General features: G+C 39.9%; 1 protein-coding gene across 1 annotated transcript in view; it reads left to right on the plus strand.

Moving 5' to 3' along the window:
* tnmd (tenomodulin) overlaps positions 1–17,521 on the plus strand; it is a gene marked incomplete at its 5' end in the record, with an annotated part of 47,157 nt that overhangs the window by 23,392 nt on the left and 6,244 nt on the right. Inside the window, 3 exons of the mRNA XM_079229178.1 lie at positions 1,390–1,530; positions 7,521–7,628; positions 14,648–14,807. Of these exons, the coding sequence (XP_079085304.1) occupies positions 1,390–1,530; positions 7,521–7,628; positions 14,648–14,807 (409 nt within the window). The remainder of the gene's footprint in view (positions 1–1,389; positions 1,531–7,520; positions 7,629–14,647; positions 14,808–17,521) is intronic.

The following is a 17,521-nucleotide window of genomic DNA, read 5'->3' on the forward strand; positions in this document are numbered from 1 at the left end:
TCCACCTTTATGTTAATATAAAAGAAATGCTCAAATAGAACTTTAATTCACCACACAGACGTCCAGACTGTTTAATAGCCCCAATTTGATCCATAACTGCTCAATTGACACTTAAATTTCAAGCCCATCTTAATTTGGCTTCTCATGACGATTTTAAGTTCTACTTCTCTTTGGAGCCAAGGCTACTGTGACCCATGCTAATGGAGATTTATAGGCCAGTGCCATTCTAACAGTAATCTTCTATTAAGAATTATATCCCATTTGGTTATTATTACTCTGTTCTTTCACGAGAAACAAAAAAAGCAAAGTCATTGCTCTGTATTCCAGTGTATTCAAATGTACTGCGTAGAATCAAGCGGACACAAAATATGTTGAACACGGGAAAGAGTGAAAAGTGAAAGCTAATAATGTGTTCGAGCGTTAGAGGACATTCAGATGTTTCTGATGAGGGATATAAATCCCGATGGACTCCCATCCGAGTGTATTCATTAATCATGCGTCTCATTGGTGAGCCTCTGATTTGCCACTGAGACAGATGAAGATGAACTCAGCAATATATTTCTCGTCATAACACAACACTCACATCAATATTAATAGCATATTTTCAGCTGGTGGGCATGAATCATTTTTCAGACAGGAAATTTTAAGAGCCATCCATGCGTGTCCAAGAACAGTACATAAGCAAGCAGTTGTGATAAACAACACTGCTTTAAGGCACCAGTGAAGAGAAGGCTTTTACTGTACCAGAGATTCAGAAGGTCTTTATTTTACTTACTCCAGGCTCCTTCTATCTATACATGTTCTTATTTAACTGTTTAACTGTCAACACAAACATTTTAATTGCAAAATTGCGTTTGGGACTATTTTCAGGATATCCAGTCAATACTGTCGTAGCGGGGATGTTTTCAGATGGATGTGTGTGTGTAATATGGGAGAAATAAAGGAAATATCCTGCCTTTGATCTCTAAAGCCGCTATAATCAATATTTGAGATGACTATTTCTACTGGTAAGGGGTCCCTTGTAGTGACAAACCAACAGATAATTATCAGTCGACTAATGTGTTCTTAAAAACTTTATAAAGGGACAGTATATCAATATGTTTACTGGCAAATTAAAATACTTTTAAACAATGTTAAACTTGCGGTATCCTATGTGATGTTACCATGGTAATCAGACTGAATTCGCTTTTCATTATTTAGTCTGACACTGTGTTCATGTCACCGGCTTTCTGTTTGACTGTTTCTAACCAGAAACAAGTGACATATTGCTGCAGTTTTTTGTCATTTTCATTTTTGTTTCTGTAAGGAACAATGTTTTCTGTGTCTGTAAGAAACAATGTTTTTTCCCATTCTTTGGATCAAAACAACTACATCTTTGTGTCGTTACAGGTGTACGATCACCAGTACAAAGCTGTGTTGGATGGAGTGGAGAGAGATGGCATGCTGGAGATTGACCCAGGTCAGCGCATTGAGATTTTCAGAATGGGAAACGGCAGCGAAGAAGTACTTGAAGTGCACGACTTCAAGAATGTAAGTCAAAAGGTTAACCAAGGCCATGTAAACTATTCGTCTTTTGCTGAATACTCCTCAGCGCTGTAGGAATTATGATGTTCACATTCTGCTCTTTTCAAAAAGGTGGCTGACAACATTTATCCTTTGTTGAAATCATATTTCCTCTAACAATATCTTCTCCTCTTTTGTCACTCAGTGAAAACAGGTGTGACAAACGTTTCGAGAAGCAAGATAATGGAAATTATACTCAGTGAGGTGTACACAGGGATCAGAAATATTAGTGCCTGTAGTCCTTGTGAATACATGTGTTGGAGTGCACACACACACACACAGAAAAGAAAGTATTTTTCTAAAAGAATTGTTTTCTTCCTGTTAATTTTATACAGTAACTTTGTGGCACTGCAGAGACAAACACCATTAAAAAGCCCTTCTCTATTTCTTTCTCACACCTTCTTCAACTGCAATTTTGTTTCCAGCAGCCCTCATTAACTTACCTTTCATTCCCAAATCCTTTCTCAAGTGTGCAGGAGGTTACACATGCTGCACCTCAGAGAAGGGAGTGTGCTGTTTGACTGGTTAATGAATGTTTTTATTCTCACACCATTATTTACTGTGAAATGTTACAGGATGCTACTCATCCCAAACAAAAACCTACATTGAGTTATTGCTTTTGTTACAATGGTCTCTGTGAATCTGAAATGGGTCTATATGATGGAAACCCAGCACAGTGCCGGAAAACTTTAACCTCTGCGATCAATCTTCATTTCTCTCTCTCTCTCTCTCTCTCTCTCTCTCTCTCTCTCTCTCTCTCTCTCTCTCTCTCTCTCTCTCTCTCTCTCTCTAAGCCCCATACACTCCCACACACATAAACACATGTGCCTGTTGCTTGCTCCACTTCCTGTTAGTAAAGCACAGCCCCAGAGGAGATTTGTTTGATTCAGTGCTCCACCATGGAGGACTAAGAAACAAGCAAGTGAGCAGAGTAATTCAAACCGTAGTGATTCGTTTTTAAAGGGAAGGAAACCCACACAAAAACAATAGGTTGTACTAAGAGGTAGCTTGTGTGCGGATGTTAGAATAGATTTTTTTTATATAAAAAAGTGGCAGCTGCATGTTGTTACACGGACCAAAGCCACCTCTAAAACAATCTCAATCAAGCCTGAGGGCTGTGTGAGGAATGGAAAATGAGGGGATTATAGCACCAGGTCCATGGACCACGGGCGAAAGCCACTCACTATTGTTTCAGACCAATACTAACATGGAGATTTTACATTTAAAAAACTCATAATAAATATTCTTGACAAGTGAACAAAGGCCCACTTAGGAAAATTGGTCTTAAACTGCTTTGTTGTTACAGCACAGATTAGTGTATACATTTTAACAATCAGGAAAACATGAAGAGCTGAAGAAACCCAAAACAGACATTTTGGTTGAAGTTTGGTTCAGTCGTAGTGAAAAGAAAATGTTTCATTGGATTATGTTCTCTGTAAAGTTTATCATCATCATCATCATCATCATCGTGTGTCTTGTACATTAAGGGTAGCCTATTCGTGTAGTTGCCTATTTCAGACTCGAGCACTACATTTCTCTGGGGGGCACCAAAGTTGAAAAGTTTCCTTCTCTCTGTGAAACAATGCCATCATGCCTTTCTTGAAGAACTTGACTTGGAAATTTGATCTGGCCAGAACTTGTACAGAATGTAAAAGGTTCAACAAGTCCACATGATGGCCCTCAAGAACTGAAGTCTGTGGGGTCATCAAGCTAAATTCTTAGCCCTTAGTCCTCTTGGACTAATCACGAGATGTGATTGAAATGTATGTATATTCATTCATACGTAGATGTTTCTGTTAAGTTACAAGGTGATTCTAATGGTATGTCCCTCATATGTGCAAATATCCATTCAATATGTATGCCATCTTATCCTTAGGAGGATCACCTCAGGGCCGTTACTGCAACTCAAATTGAGCGGGCAGCCGGGTACATAACTGGAGATGCAATTAAACTAACCTGCATGTTTTTGGACTGTCGGAAGAAACCAGAAGACCAAGAGCGTTCTTGCTGTTCTGCACCAGTGTGCACCTTAAAGCAAAGGTCACTAATAGGCGGAACTGGTCCGGGTACTGGACACGATTTTGTATCCTTTACAGCACCGGTTTAGTAGCACAGGAATTTAAGACTAATTGCATGTGTTGTAAATCTTGCCACGTGATGCCAACAGAAACTGTGCATTCTGATCAGGATGGTATAATAACAAAACGTTTTTTTTTTTTATCTCAGCACTGGAAGTGTAGCTTGTTTTCAGTTGCCACCAGATTCTCAATCAGTTGTCTGCTTCAACACACATCTCTCAGCTTCTCAGCTCAGATATTGCCAGCTATGCTAGACTCAGTTATGGTGAATCCACGCTGCAGCAGTTATCAGTCATCTTGTTTTAGTTCCTTACCTTCAGATGACGTCTGGAACCAACATCCATAAAGCTCAGCATTGGAAGAAACAGCTGGTGACTGCAGCCAATCGTTAAAGTAGTAATATTAATTTCAATGAAACAGGATTTGTTTCTCAATGGATTTAGTTTATTTTTTTTGTTTATTTCTCATGGTTTACCAACCATGTTGCTCTAATAGATTATCTGTAGCCTGGAACTTCACCTTGATAACAGACCTAATTGTGCCAATATGACTTTTTAGTGATTTAACTTCTTCTAATCTTAATCAAAATGTTGCTGAATATGATAATTGTGCTGGTCATTTGCAAAAATCGTCTTGATTTCTTACACACCCAATAGAAAAATAAGTTTGCCTAACCTGAGCCTATAGCTTGGCTGTAATGTTGGTGCGTAAGACATCATGTTATGAGTTTCATTAGCTTTGTCCAATTTTTTCCGTTTAAATGATCATAAAACATAAAGCACATTTTCAGTTAAATTATTAATAAATTACTCAGTTTTACGGATAAGCTTATTTAAAAATTGTTTACTTGACTGAAGCTCAACATAAACAGCATGCAAGACTTTTCTGCTAATATGTGTTAGTTGAATGTGTTAATTAAAAAGCATACACCTTACCAAAGTATGTTAACAGGATAATTGTGTGGCTGATGTATACTCATTGATATAATTAAGAAAATGTGGAACAGTGAGCAGATTGATGGGGATGGTCAGGTGATCATAGGAATAGCAGGAAAGAGGTTACTTCAGGGCCAGAGGGAGTGGCTGGAAGTGGGAGTCAGGTGACCGGGACAGATGGGAATGTCTGAGGTCATCTCGTGGGCAGGTAGAGAAATGACAATGGAGCGGTCTGTGGGTGTGAATGTGATTAATATCACTCATGGCCTTAACAAATCTTTAGTTTTCAGTCCTTGAACAAAAGAAAAATAATTAAGATTATGACGTGGTTATTGTCCACCACAAAGAAAAAACTACTAGAAAGCTAACAAAGTCAAATATTGTAACGGTTTGAAAAGTAATTTAGTGTTGCAGACTTTTACATGGTTAAATAACTCAAATATAATCAAGGAAAAATTAAGAATGATATATTTGGGCTAACTAAATTGGCAAAGGTGTACGACTCAAAATGTTGTCAGTCAATTCATAGTATAAGCGTGCTTCAGTAACAATTATTTTTAATATGAAGTACGACGACTGAGCCATGTCAGGTGTCATGTAGCCATCATATAGCCATGATCTTCATGGTGGTCTGAGGGGAATTAATTTTTTTAAGGTAACCTCTTTTTCAGCTGGACACTGCACTGTATTATTTTTCTCAGAGCAGATCATACAAAAGAAACAAAATTCCTCTTTTCATCTGGCCAAATATTCTTAGGAGAAAAAAACATGACTGTTAGAAACTGTTGAGGATACGATCATTTTAGCCAACATCATGCTTAGATTTTGGCGCTCCACCATGATGTCCTGATATTGTAGAAGGGCTATTGCCAACATAGTGATTGGACGAATATGTATGGAGCTAAACATAAGGTTACAAACAGAAAAAGGCATGCTGATTGTAACCCTCCATTTTCTGTATTCTTTATATATTTTATTTCTGGTCTATATTCATTTTGTCAGGGTGTCAACGAAATACATGCAATAAATTATAAAATTGTGCTGTGACATTAAAAAGCGTTTATCTACAGATATTGTGTCCATCACTCCAACCCACGATAGCTTTGGGCCAATAGAGATTCTGATTTGATTGTGACACGCAGCCATAAGTTCATTATTTTTAAGATGAAGCACTTACTGAAAGTCAGCTTTAGCCTGGTAAACTAAAATGGCTGGTTGTATTAGGACTATGCCAGTCTTGCTACTGTTAATTTTCTGAACTATTAAGATCAATTACTGGAAATGTAGACTATGAATGCAGTCAAGTTGAGGCCAAAGGCAATTTGAATAATATGACCCTCCATTTTGAAGTGTATGAGTGGTATTAACATGATTCAGATTCAAATGTGTTTATGTTTATCAAACAGTTCTGAAGTATTTAGATTGAAGGGATTTAGAATTAAATTAGTTATGGTAGTTAGCGCATTGGTGTTACGATTGAGAGGGATCCTGGAGAAATTGTGTCCCATGTAAGGGGTCCTTGGCCCCAAAGGTTTCTATTTTAAAGCACAACGATTTGGATTCTAAATTAGATATTTGAAGAGGAATAAAGGTCCCTTTAATACATACAAGTATGTTGATAATAGCAAGACATAAACTAAGCCAATACCTGCCTATAACTAGAGCTGAATGATGCATGCAGTTACATGTTCTCCACCCTCATGAATAGAAGAGCATCTTGCAGATTGTATCATTGTGTATTTAAATTACATCGCTTTTCCATTTCTCATCCCTATGTTAATGTGTCTGTCTTCATTTTCTGATTGACCAACCGCAGTAATCGCTGTATCTCATCACAACATCTCCCTCTCCTCTTCTGCTGCAGCTCTCCAATACAGAAGACGCAAATTAAACAGAGACTCATCACAATAAAGCCTGGCATAAACATTATGCTTTTGTGCTTGAGACCATTATTGCCCCATCCTTTTTCCCCGCACGGACGAAATTACATGTGGTAGATTATGACAGGCATCACAATATATCATGTTGTGTCCGCCGGGTATCTGGCTCTCAGAGTGACAGCGAAACAGAAAATGTAGAAAAAGCCCCCACATGGTCAAGTTAACGGACTCAAAAGGAGATGTCATAGCAATTACTGTGTTACCGTAATTAAATTTAGATTGAATCAAGTCCATTTCCATACAGTTCATACAATTTACAATTTTCAGTTGATACAATTGTAAAGCAGCCGCGGCAGATATAGATCCTGCAGACTGTTTTAATACAGTTTGCTGAAAGGGCAGCTCTAGTCTGCAGGAAATAAATTGGATACAATCTGAGATACGGAGAGTCTTTCAGACTTATTCCATCTGAATATCTTAGATTAACAAAGAATGGCAGCGAGAGAGAGTTAACAGATCTTTCTTGCCTATTGAGGCTCTATGTGTCAGACTGAATAGAGCTACAGTCCACATGGCGGAGGATCATCAGTGGAGCTGAAGAGAGTGACTCCACTTGACTGAGCAGATTAAGAGAGTGACAGGGACCTATGACTGCCTAATTCAATGGGGTCACTCTCTGTAGAAAACACTTCATTCTCAACATTCTCTCCCTGTGCTCTCCTGTGAGATATATAGCGCTATCCGCTTTGAAGCATTATACATCCACGGAGGAACACCCCCGCCTTTTTATTTCCATTCAGGACTGAAAGCAAGAGCGGTGTTGCAAGGGCCAGGCAGTCATCAATTGTACACCATGCTAAAAGAAAAAAAAAAGACTAAAACACACCTCTTCTCACTCATTAGGTTTTAACTTCTTTGACTTTTTTAAGAGCTTTGATTATCAGCGAAAAAAACGAGCATTTTAAAATGATCGTCCCAGCGCTTTAGGGTTATCCACATCACAGGGAGCTAATGAATGATACATTTCTGAATTTCTGAGTGTCCCTTCATTTCTTTTTTCAAAGGGAATCACTGGGATCCGGTTTGCCGAACATCAGAGGTGCTACATCAGGACCCAAACCAGGCAACTACCCACAGTGGCAGAGGTGGAGGCTGAGGACGTAGAGCTACTGGTATGCCTCCTCCCCCGTCTGTCTGTAGTCCTACAGAGGCTGTCATGCATATTGGAGTGAGATAACCAGAGTAGAGCTCTGTGAGAACCACACAAATCCTCTGTCTGTCCATCTTACCATCTCTTCCTCCCCACTCACTGAAGAGTAAACTGTGGTCTGTGGTGCCTGTGAAACCGCCAAGAAGCAGCCCACAAACCCATAGCATCTTTGTGAATCACATCAAATGGTGTTTGCTGTCAATCTTGAGCCAATATAAATGTTTAATCATCTCCTCCAAAGGCTCTATCCAAATAGCCTAAAGGGGGAAGGGTGTAAGAGAGGTATTGAGTGAGAGGTAAACCATTAAAATGGGGTTTTTTAAAAAAAACAGACGATATCTCTGTAAAATTCACAAGGCTCCGTCTCCAAGAGTGATTTTCTGGGTTCTTATAGTTGTATATGAACTTCAGCAAAAGGAGTGGAGGAAATTCAACCAATCAAAATTCCCAATTTTTCAGTGTCAGTGCAATTCACTGAGTGGGCCGTATGTTCAAAGAGAAAATCCCTCTCTCAAATGTCTCTACTGCTTGCATGCCCTCATTTACATTTCACATTGTATCTGGGAAGAAGTAGCTGGCAAATAGCTGATGCTCCTCGCTCATGGCTTCATTAAAAAACAGTATAAGCCAATTGTCAGTCCAAGCAAAACCCAGTTTCAGTTTTATCTTTAAGAAGCGCAAGCTGTTACACCCAAAAAACCAAACGGTGTTTTGTTTTTCCTCTCATCTACATGATGTCTGATCTACGTTTACAGATACTAATTGCCCAGGCAGCACCATATGTCCATGCCATTTCTGTCTTCTTCTGTGCCCTGTGAAGCCTAATTGGCTTAATTTACAGCTCCAACGTGAAACATCTAAGACCAGTAAAGTGAGTAGGGCTTATACCAGTAGTTCTGGCAGCCATTTTGACTGCCATTAGTATAATAATGTTTATTCTACACCATGTTTAATAAAATAAAAAGTTGCAGTGGTTTACTTTAAGTTGTTCACACTACTCAATCACTATTAATATTCAAGCGCAGCCTCTCTGTATGAGATCACAATGAAGTACAGTTAGCAAGGAGCCTTGAATTTACTGCCAGGCTAAGGAGTGATAATCAAACACGCCAGCCCCTCTTCTAGATACTACATTTATATCCTTAATGTGGTATATTGTGTTGGGAATACATAATTGCTGCCTGGATATTATTCACAGTCAACGCTTGTTTGAGTATCTATGCTGCATGGTATTTAAAGGGCGGTGGTCAAGGTGGATGGTGGGCGTACAAAATGCAGGTTTTTGATACCGGAGATCAGGACTTGCATCTCAAATCCCATGTGGGATTAAGGTTAGGCAACAAAAGCACTTTGGTAATAATGCTTCAGTTGTTACAAGTGGATTTAAAAAGAAGGGTATTGTAGGAAATCAACTGAAATAACGGCCAGAAACACAACATAATTTGAACCCAAAAAGCACAACTCACAAGCAGACAGGTTAAGATAGAAGTTCACATTTTTCATTTACTTGCATCAATAACCAGGTAAGCACAAGATGGAAAATGGGCAGGTATATATACTGCAAAACTAATGAAGGACATGTAAACCAGGCAGTGGCGGGCCGTGGATTTTCTACCTGCGCTTCAGTGGATCAGATGTTTAACAGCTGGTCGTGGCGATTCTGTTTAGGCCAGCAGAGAAGGCTTAGCAGGCCCTGACGGCCCGCCACTGTAACCAGGTGAGCAGAGGGGTGGGGACAGGAATGACAGGAAAGGGGGTTTCTAAAAAAAAATATTTTATGTATTTGCTGTTTCAAAGTAACATACATATTATTATATTTGTAGGAAGGTGGAGATGACATTCTCAAAATTGTCTAGTGTTTAAAGGAATAGTCAAGTCAAATACATTTTATTTATAAAACCCTGTATCACAAAACACAAATTCGCCTCAAGTGGATTTACAAGCTGTGCAGCAAACAGCACCATCTGTCCTTTGACCCACACTCCAGATGAGAGAAAACTACCCCAAAACATTTTTACGGAGGGGAAAAAAAGGAAGAAAGTCCAGGAAGAACATTGACACTGAGGTGGGATCCTTGCCTGATATCAGACAGAATTGCCAACTCAGTTTTGATCCTCAGTCTGACATTGAATGGACTCGATCGTTTGGCCCCGATGTAAAATCTGCTTCAAAGCCTGGTGCCTGGTAGCCACTGGTTTTGTGGAGCGGAGTTAAGTAAAAACAGAGACAGTTTGTGGAAACAAACTATGGTGGTGGTCGATATTGATAAAACATGCTGTGCAAACACTTAAGAGCAACCTGACAATGGTGTTAGTCCTGCCCCTGGCGCTGATTGGCTAAATATAGATCCCTCCACCGCATTCATTGGTCAATTACTTTTTTAAACCGCTGTTTCATGTCACAATGCCAAGTTAACCCATTCAACTCAAAGAAATAAACATATTTCCTAAAATGTCAAACTAATAATTAAATTCATACGATTGAATTACCATACATTATCCTCCCAAAAATGTCATTCATAAGGAAGGTAAGATTAGCATTTGTCATTACTCAGTTTTCCGCTGTAGTGCTGCTAATATTGCTGCAGAGGATGGAAAGTCGAGAATCCACCATTTGGCGCTGACAAAGTAGGCAGCTCATAATATGATTGTTGTTGGTTGCCATTTGAAAGGCAAGCTGGGCCTGGATGTTGGGCCAAGAATGTGAATGTTCCTTTTCTGAAAGTGACAGAGACATTTCATCTTTAACTATAATATATTGAGTGTAAGAGTAAAATGTATTCCAATCAGACGTATTTACAATTGAAGTACAAGAAAAAAAAACGTTATTAGAATTGTCCTATACCTACAGGTGCATACATAAAATGGTATCCCTGCTTTTAAACTGCTGTAAAGCGCTCATGGAGCAACTTTTTTAGAGCCTTGCTCCACAACCTTAGGACAGTAGGAGCCGGGGATTGAATCGCCAACTCTCAGGTGAAAGGACAACCTGCTCCATCCACTGAGCTACAGCCGCCCCCCTATATGTAACGCATCACTTCCCACCAATGCTGTTCTCACATTAGACAGCGGCCCCCTGTGAGAATCCACCAGCGTGAGATCCTGGAGAAAATCAGCACAAGTTCCTCCTCAGGAGGAGAAACACATGAAGCTCACAGGGGTTAAAGCCAAGCACTAATGGTTCCTAGCTTAACCCAGCCGCTGGCTTTTGGGAAATGGGGCTCAGAGCAGCTGCGGCAGGCTTTAGAGCCGAGGTAAAAGACAATGGAAAAAATTGCGGCAAAACTGCAAGCGGCTGATAAGGAAATGCAGTCCCTGCGAGAGAAAACCAGGTGACAAACATGAATTGTTTGCCAGGATTTTTTCCCTCCCTTTTCAATTTGCCTCCTCAATGAAACGTCTGAGGGAGTAATCCCTGAGCTTCATTCCAGTTCCCTCAGTCTGACATGGAAATCGCCATCCACTTCCCTCACACCCCTTAGCATTGTCAACTGATGCTGCTTGGTCCATTAAACAGCCACTTAATATGGATGACCAAAGCTCACCCAGCAACCCAAAACCTCCCACTCAGACAACTGCAAAAACAGCAGAGGATGTGAATACAATACACCAAAGTCCTGCAAGCTCACAGTAATGTTTGTTTTGTCTCATATTTGCCTGCATTAAGATATTAATTGAATTCATAGACCAGTGGGACTGGTCTGCCACAAAACAAAAAAGCTAAAACTAAAAGCTTCAGTTCCTTCAGTTGGTGACACATCCAGTCATACATCCTAGTCACACCCAAAGGAGGCAAAGCTAATGCACAACAAAATTCTTCCATGTATTTTTGCAAAGGAGTGACGACTCACAGGGCTTATTTGGAAATGGAAAAGCTGTCAAGCCAATCGCTAACATGCTAGCCAACCAGGAGCATGCTAGCACTCAATTACAATAACTGTCTAGACTTCTTCTGATTTATATTCTCTTCAAACTCACTAGCATTGTAGCTAAATACAGCCACACAGTTTATTCAAAATATGGATTTGTACAGTCGACTCCTGTCTCATAACTATCTAATAAATCAGAATCAGCTTTTTTGGCAAAGTATATATATATATATATATATATATAAGGAATATGACTACATTTGTTTTGCAAATACATGTCATGAATTTACACAGAATAAAAATAGAAATAATAGTTAGGTACAAGGACAACAAAGCTGGACAGCTGGACAAGCAGAACAGTTGTGCAAACAAGTGAAAAATAGGTGTAAATGTAAACATTGGATAGTGTGTATATGGACCAATTCGCAAACAATGGAATAGAAAATAAAACGTCTATATCTACGTATTCTGTAAGTTGTAAATAAAAGAAATAGTGCAAATAAATAAATACTGAATAAATACTGGATGCAAAAACAGCAGAGGATAAAATAAATTGAAGATGTATATACTGAACATACAGCCTGTAGGGTTTATATTTACAGTGGCAGATTATCATTTATGTGCCTTTTATGCTTCCTCAGAGAAGGGTTGAATAAAACTGGACTGTGCCACACAGCTAATAAACGAACAGCTTTCTTTATTTATACTTTCCCTCCGTCTGTTCCCTCAAAGGTCAGGACTGTCAAGACAGTTTGCCATTTGCATGTCAAAGTTCACTAAAGTTGAACTGATGAAAACACAGATGTATTTGACCCTACATCAAAATCAACTTTTAAATCCATTGAGATTAATTGTTTTTTGTCAGTGAAATTTTACAGTTTTTAAATCAGGGTGGCATTTAGTGCCCTTAACCCTCATCATACCAACATATTTAACAAACAAGGACTACCGGCTGGAAGAATAAACCATCGTAAAGCCTAAACAAAAACAGAATTTCAAATAACAAAAAATAGACATGAGCACATGAGGAGATGTGAGTCTGCTGCATCTATAAGTGTCTGCATTGGGTGCTTTTGAATGGGACCCCCAGGACCCCAACACATTGAGATCTTTAAATTATTTAAAAAGCACAAATTAAAACAGAAAGAGAAAACAAAGATATAAAGCCATTGGGAGCAAATTGATAGACAAAGTTATGAAAAAGTGCAATGATAAAAAAAAGCACCTGTGAGAACAAAAGGTATACCTCTGGGGTCCCCATTTGGTTGGATGCCAGCACTTTCATTGTACGTTGCTTTAATATGGGTGTCAACTCAAATTCACCACCTGGTACTCTGCATAATGAAACCCCCTCCCTGTTTTATGTATAATATGTGCAAGCGTGTGGGTATCATGAGACAATCTTTTGTTGATCTCTGGCAAACATAGCACCACTTTAAACAATGTGTCATGTAGACAGTGTTTACCCCCCTCGGGACACAGTGGCAAGAGAGGGTAAATTCATTAACTACAGCAACAACTGGTGTATAATTAAGTTGTGCAGTGTGGACGGAAAGCATACAAACACCAAGAGCAGACCGCACAAAACAAATTACCTTCATTCCCAAGGTCCAATACTTGATCAAAAGTTTCCTGTGTCCTAATAATATATCATTTGTCAATAGCAAAGGGAAAAGCCCCTCAAAAGTGTGTATAAACTAGAGGACTGTAATCATGTTGTCTTTGTGCTTGTCAACTGGCATTTAGAAATCCCTGCCCCATGCTAAAATGCTGACCTTTACCACTTCCCCCAGGCCCTCTCCTGCAAGTTATTGGAGTCGTTTCTCAACTGTGAAGTCAAAGTCATGTTGTGAGCCCCGTGCCTTGACCTCCATTTACTTTGCAGAGAAGACTTACTTGGCTTCAGTGGTTAAGAGGTCCAATTAGAGTGTGCTGTTTGTGTTTCCCGAGTTAGATTTTAATTTCTGTAGCCACAGGAACGGTGAGCGCACCCGCTCATTGCCAGAGCACCCTCACCCCAACTCTGTTACACCCCTCCGAGTCATCCTGACACTACTGGCCAGTTAGTCCCAAACACAATCTTTGATGTGACAGAGTGCACTTAGGTTTTCTTTTTCTTTTTTCCTTCACTGCAGGTCACAACTGTGTCGCTCGATGAAGAGAAACTGTAATTCAAGCGAGAGTGACAGGGGTGAACGTGAGGGAGGGGGCACGACCCAATATAAATGATTCTTGCTCCTGCTATCGCCCCAGGATTCTACGTCAAGCTTAACTAATGTGCAATTAAGCTTTAGACTGGGAGAAAATCACCTTGTAAAAACATTTGTCAAGTGAACAGTTTTTTTGTTCTGGGTTGCTAATTAACAAGGCAATGGGAAGAGGGGTTTGTGTGTGTGTGTGTGTGTGTGTGTGTGTGTGTGTGTGTGTGTGTGTGTGTGTGTGTGTGTGTGTGTGTGTGTGTGTGTGTGTGTGTGTGTGTATTTACATATACATGAAGAAAATAAATATCTGCACTGTTAGGGGAGAGCATTACCAAATCCCCTTCATATGTCTCTATTAGACAACACTGACATGTAGTCCCTATCATTAAGCAATAATAGTTTACTTTACAGCTCATGAACTGCAGTATCAACAAATTAAGCCCACTGATAGTGCTGGGTGCCAAGCGAAGCATTGTGGTGGAGGGGGTGAGGACGGGAGGGAAGTGGGGGAGGGAGGAGAATGCAAGGCTTTATTGTGTCTGTCACATTAAACGATATTGCAGCCACACTCAGAGTAATGAAGACCACTTCTAAAGTCATTTAAAAGTCAGATCATCACTGTCTGTGAATTTCAATGATGTATAATAGAAAGAGCATGCCGCAGGCTTGAGAAGAGGGTGAGGAGAAAGAGGAGGGAGTCGGGGCAGTGGGAGTCAGGAGCCAGGAAGCTGCCGCCCTCTCGGCAGACAAAAAGGTGATAGATAAAAACGATGAGGATGGAGCTGCTGCGAGGCTCAGGGGAGGAGAGTGCAAATGTATGGCTGCACTTTGTGTGGGGCCTGGACATTTTTGCAGGCTCTGACATGCTATAATATATATATATATAGTATATGTGTATATGTTTTCTCACAGGTGGATGAGACAGAGGCCATGGATATGAAGGTGGAAGACTCCCAAGTGTGGGTTCCTGCTGAGGAGCCCATCGTTAACCCGGCCTTCCTCTTTGACTCCAAGATCTGGGAGATTTGCCAGGAACTGCCCATCCATTGGATCCATCCTTCCCCTCTGAGCGGTGAGAGCAGGGGGCATCTCTGCCTCTAAATGCAAACTATTAACACTCTGGCCGGAGGGCATCCCCACAGGCTATGTGCAGGTCCTTGGGGACCGCATGTTTTCCGAACCACATGAGCATCCAGCCCGGGCTACTCTCTGTGTGTTTGGAAAGTTGAGACTGATGGTCAGTGGTGGTATTAAGTATTAGGTGCAAATAAAAGTCCTGCATTTTATTTGAAAGAAACAGTGTGTAGCATTTAGAAATCTATTGGCATAAATGTAATATAATGTTATAAAGGTATTTATTCTCTACTGTATCTCCTGAAAATAAAAATCTTGTTTTTGTTAACTTAGAATGACCCATTTATATCAACATACAGAGCAGTTCCTCTTCAGAGTCCACCATGTTGCTACAGTCGTCCAGAGTGGACGGACCAAACACTGGCTCTAGATAGGGCTATTTGCATTATCGCTTTGGCCACCATAGTTCTACGACAGTTTCAGTTGGTTGCAATCTGCAACCTCACCATTAGATGCCACCAAAGGTAGAGAAAAGTACATTTGACTAATAACATGTAAGCATCAGAACTGAAACATCCTCCTTATGCAGAATGCCTTGCAGGTTCTTTTAATGTACAACATATCAACATGTAAACAGACATGTTAACATTGCAGCTAGTGGAGCTGGTTTTTAATTGGTTTAAAAAAGAAAGAAAAGAAAAGAAAAGAAACATGCACTTTATTCGTCCCCTTGGGGAAATTCTTCTATGCATTTGACCCATCCCTGGTTAGGGAGCAGTGGGCGGCCCTTTGAGGCGCCCGGGGAGCAGCTGGGGGTTGGTCTTGCTCAGGGACACTTTGACATGTAGGCTATGGGGGGACTGGGGATCGAGCCGGGTACCTTGCAGTTTCGGGACGACCACTCATCCCCCTGAGCTACAGTCGTAATGTCATAGTATCTGTTCTGCAAGTATACATTTCCCCTGAGCTACAGTCGTAATGTCATAGTATCCCTAACCCTAACCCTATCGGAGCAGGTAAACAACAAGAACTCCCCAAAGCTTATAACCAAAACAGAATCACAAAGCACTCGAGAAAACACTAACACAAAGGGGGAAAAGATGGAAAACTAAACATCGTGATATGAAGAACAATGGCAAACTGCCAAAGAGCAAAGGAACTGGGCTGGTACATGTAGTGAACGACTGAAGAGAGAACAGGTGAGCAGGAGGTGAGCCGAGTGCAGGACTATTGAGGGACAGGTGAAACTAATGAGGGCGAGGCAGACAATCAAAACTGGCGGGAAAACACACACAGGCAGGAAGTGAAGTGATCCGAAACGAGAGGAGAGGCGAGTAAATGGACCTGAATAGCGCTTTTCTAGTCTTCTGACCACTCAAAGCGCGTTCACACTACTTGTGTTATTCACCCATTCATACACTGATGGGCGGAGCTACGGTTCCACCTGCCCATCTGGAGTAGCTACTGTTCATACACACATTCATACATCGTAGACACAGCTACGGGAGCAATTTGGGGTTAAGTGTCTTGCCCAAGGACACATCGACATGGGCTAGCGGAGCCGGGGATCAAACCGCCGATCCCCTGATTGAAGGACGACCCTGCTCACAAAATAAAACAGGAAACACTAAACATGAATGAAACTAAATGGAACTAAACCTATAGGAGCAGGGAAGATCTTAACAGAAGTGAATTGAGCAACTCATTTGTTTTATAGGATTTGTAATTTCTTTCTTTTAATAAAAAAAAGAAGCAAAATGAAGAATAGATGGATTTAATATTGAGAGGATATCCTCAATACAATTTTGAGCATATTTATATAGGCCTTAAGCTCTCTTGGAAACCTTATATGAACACAGAAATGTCCAAAAGTATTACAATTCTGAACAAACAATGTACCAAGGAGAGTAAGACACCTACACTGTTCTCACCATGTTTCAGTAGAGGAGTAACACATATACAACTATTATGGATCCACTATTCATACTACAGTGGATTCAAGGGAACATACCAACAGACTGTTTATCAAGTGTCAAGGGTAATACAACTTATATCCTCAAATGTTGTTCTTCTAATATTTAATTAAAGAAAATGTACACGAAATACTTGAACCAAAATATGTACAATATCCGGTTATTGGTTGTGTGTGTGTCTTGATGTGTGCAATGTGTCTTAGAAAAGGCTGTTGAAAGTATTATCTGTGGTAGTCCCTTTATGATACTTGTATTGAGAAGGGCCATGTTGTATAAGATCTTCTCCTTGTTACTCATTGATCATTTAATTTCCATTATGGTTTATATATCATAGCTTATATTTTGTGTGGAAGAAATAGCAAAATAATGAATGAATCTCAAAAGAAGGCACAATAAAGAATTGCTGCTTTAAAAAAATCCCCTTATTCCACAAACCAGATGAATTATATTAAACAGATTGAAGTCAAATCAATGGCAGAGTATATTTCAGTAAGACTTTTAGGACTCAATAAAATATTTTAAAAAATGCAGTGTGTGCAGTATATAAATCTGCAAAGTAGCTTCTGCAATAATAATACATTTAGTAAACATTTACCCTCTGAAATGTATTGGAATAGAAGTATAAAGTCACAAAAAATGAAAATACTCAAGTAAAGTACATAAGTAAATATACTTAGTTACATTCCAGCACTGATGATGGTCATCTTCAGATTTGCTTTTTCAGGATTTCCCTGTGTAT

This window comes from Taurulus bubalis (assembly GCF_910589615.1).
Source record: "Taurulus bubalis genome assembly, chromosome: 13".
NCBI classification, from domain to species: Eukaryota; Metazoa; Chordata; class Actinopteri; order Perciformes; family Cottidae; genus Taurulus; species Taurulus bubalis.